Source organism: Nematolebias whitei, chromosome 10, assembly GCF_014905685.2.
Source record: "Nematolebias whitei isolate Nwh7 chromosome 10, NemWhi1, whole genome shotgun sequence".
NCBI lineage: Eukaryota > Metazoa > Chordata > Actinopteri > Cyprinodontiformes > Rivulidae > Nematolebias > Nematolebias whitei.
Window position 1 is genome coordinate 35,269,747 of NC_056507.1, and position 2,380 is coordinate 35,272,126.

Here is a 2,380-nt window from a genome sequence, read left to right on the forward strand (position 1 = left end):
TCTCCATGTGTATGAAATTGGGGGTCAGTTGTTACAGATCAATCAGTCCATATACAAACAGTGTGAGTGTTTCATTTGTATAGCCAGCAGTAAGTCAAACCCCGTCAGGATGGGAGTTGAACCCTACCAGGGCTGTCTACTCTCCCCCATTCTGTTCATAACTTTATGGACAGAATTTCATGGTTCAGCTAGGAGGCAAAGGGAGTCAGGTTCAGTGTCCTCAGGATTCTGTCTTCTACTTGCAGATGATGCGGTCCTGTTGATGTTGTTTTCAGCTCTCACTGGAGCAGTTTGCAGCCAAGTGTGAAGCAGATAAGATGAGGTTCAGCATCCCCAAACTTGAAGCCATGGTTCTCAGTCAAAAAGGGGGGATTGTCCTGTTTGGTTTGGAGGTTAGGTGCTGTCTCAAATGGAGAAGTTCAAGTTTCTTAGGGTTTTGTTCATTGGTGAGGGAAGAATGGAGCATGAGCTCAACAGACCAATCGGTGCAGCTTCTGCAGTTTTGCGGACTCTGTGCAGGTCTGTTGTAGTGAGGAGGGAGCTGAGCTGTAAGACGAAGCTCTCTGTTTACCAAATGATCTATGTTCCTACCCTATCCTATGAACACAAACTTTGGAAAGTGACCAATAGAATGAGAATGCAAATACAGGCAGTAAAAATGAGTTTTCTCTGCAAGATTAGCTGGATTCTCCCTTAGAAATAGGTTGAGAAGTTCAGTGAGAGATTCGGAGTCGAGCTGCTGCTCCTCTAAATTGAAAGGAGCCAGTTGAGGAGATTCGGACATCTGGTAAAGATACTGTACCTCCTGGGCACCGCCCTAATGAGGTGCTCCGTGCTAGTTCAAATGTGAGGAGACATCAGGGAAGATTCAGGACATGCTAGAGAGACTACGTCTCCTTGACTGGACTGGGAATGTCTTGGAATTCACCCAGAAAAGTTATAAAAAGTGACTGTGGAAAAAGATATTTGGGGCTTCCCTGCTTAAGTTGATGCCCCCTTGAACTGACTCCAGTGAAATATAATGGATGGAAAGATTTAAATGGTTCTCTTACAGAGATGCTTACCTGAATGTATTCTGGGTATTTCCTTAGCACCTTATGAAGCTCCTGCAAATGTTGAAGGTCGAGCTCTGTCTGCCACAGCAGCAACAATCTCCTGGATTTCCCTTTCACAGAGTAACATAGATGGATACCAGGTTAGTAAGACTCTCTGTTAATATACCTACATTTTTGTTAAGTTGCATGAATGTTTTGATCATCTTTATTTTAAATATACTCTTTGAAAACATTTAAATAAAAATTTTGCACTCTGCATAATATTCATTAAAGCCCTTAGAGGCCATAAAGCATTGAAACATTTTATTTTAAGACTGGTTCTCCCCACTGGGTACACAGGAAACAATATTATATAAGTGTACCCTTTTTTTGCACATTTCAGTTTTTTAGTTTACACACATGGGCAAATGGAGTGAAAACAGTAAATTAACCCTTTAAAATGTGGTTACTTAAAAAACACAAAATGTTTTGTAGACAGTTTTATTATCACCCAAAGCATTTGTGCTTTATTTTTTTATTTTTTTATTTTGTTAATCTTTCAGTTACCTCATGTCAATTGTTTAAAAATAAATCATTGGTATCTTCATTAAATATTTTTGACCTTTTTTTCATTTAATGGATCCTAAAGGTCATCCATCCATCCATCCATCCATCCATCCATCCATCCATCCATCCATCCTCCATTGTTTTTACTCGCTTCTTCCATTTTGGGGTTGTGGGGTCACTAGTACCCATGTCCAAAAGTCAATGTGCGAGAGGGACACATTCATTCATTCAACCTTTATTTAGACAGGTAAATCCCATTGATCCTCGAGGACTCATTTACAAGAGAGACCTGAACACCCTGGACAGGTCTACGGTCCATCACAGGGACACATAGAGACAAACGATATAAACAACCATTCACTCTCTCACTCACACCTAGGGACAATTTAGAGTTAGCAATCAGTCTAACATGCATATTTTTAGTCTGTGGGAGAAAACCCACAGATGCATGAAGAGAATATGCAGACTCCACCCAGAAAGGTCCCAGTCTGGGATTTGAAAAAACAACCTTCTCTCTGAGAGGCAACAACTCTACCAACTGTGCCACGGTGATTCAATGATTCAAGTTTCTTTATTGTCATTCACATCACATGTGGTACATGAGGCTGAACAAAATTGTGTACACAAGCTCCCAGTTACATCCAACAATGGCAAAAATATAAAGTGTAAAAGGAAATATCCTGATGCATGCTCAATAATCCAGGTAGAAAAATCTAAAAAAGTTAAATCTGGTCCTCTGGACATTCAAAAAAACAAAACAAAGCAAATCAACAAAAAAA

General features: G+C 40.0%; 1 protein-coding gene across 1 annotated transcript in view; it reads left to right on the forward strand.

Annotated features, from left to right (window-relative positions):
• cntn1a (contactin 1a) overlaps positions 1 to 2,380 on the forward strand; it is a 44,416-nt gene that overhangs the window by 29,757 nt on the left and 12,279 nt on the right. The window contains exon 18 of the mRNA XM_037683729.1: positions 1,092 to 1,195. Coding sequence (XP_037539657.1) covers positions 1,092 to 1,195 — 104 coding nt within the window. The remainder of the gene's footprint in view (positions 1 to 1,091; positions 1,196 to 2,380) is intronic.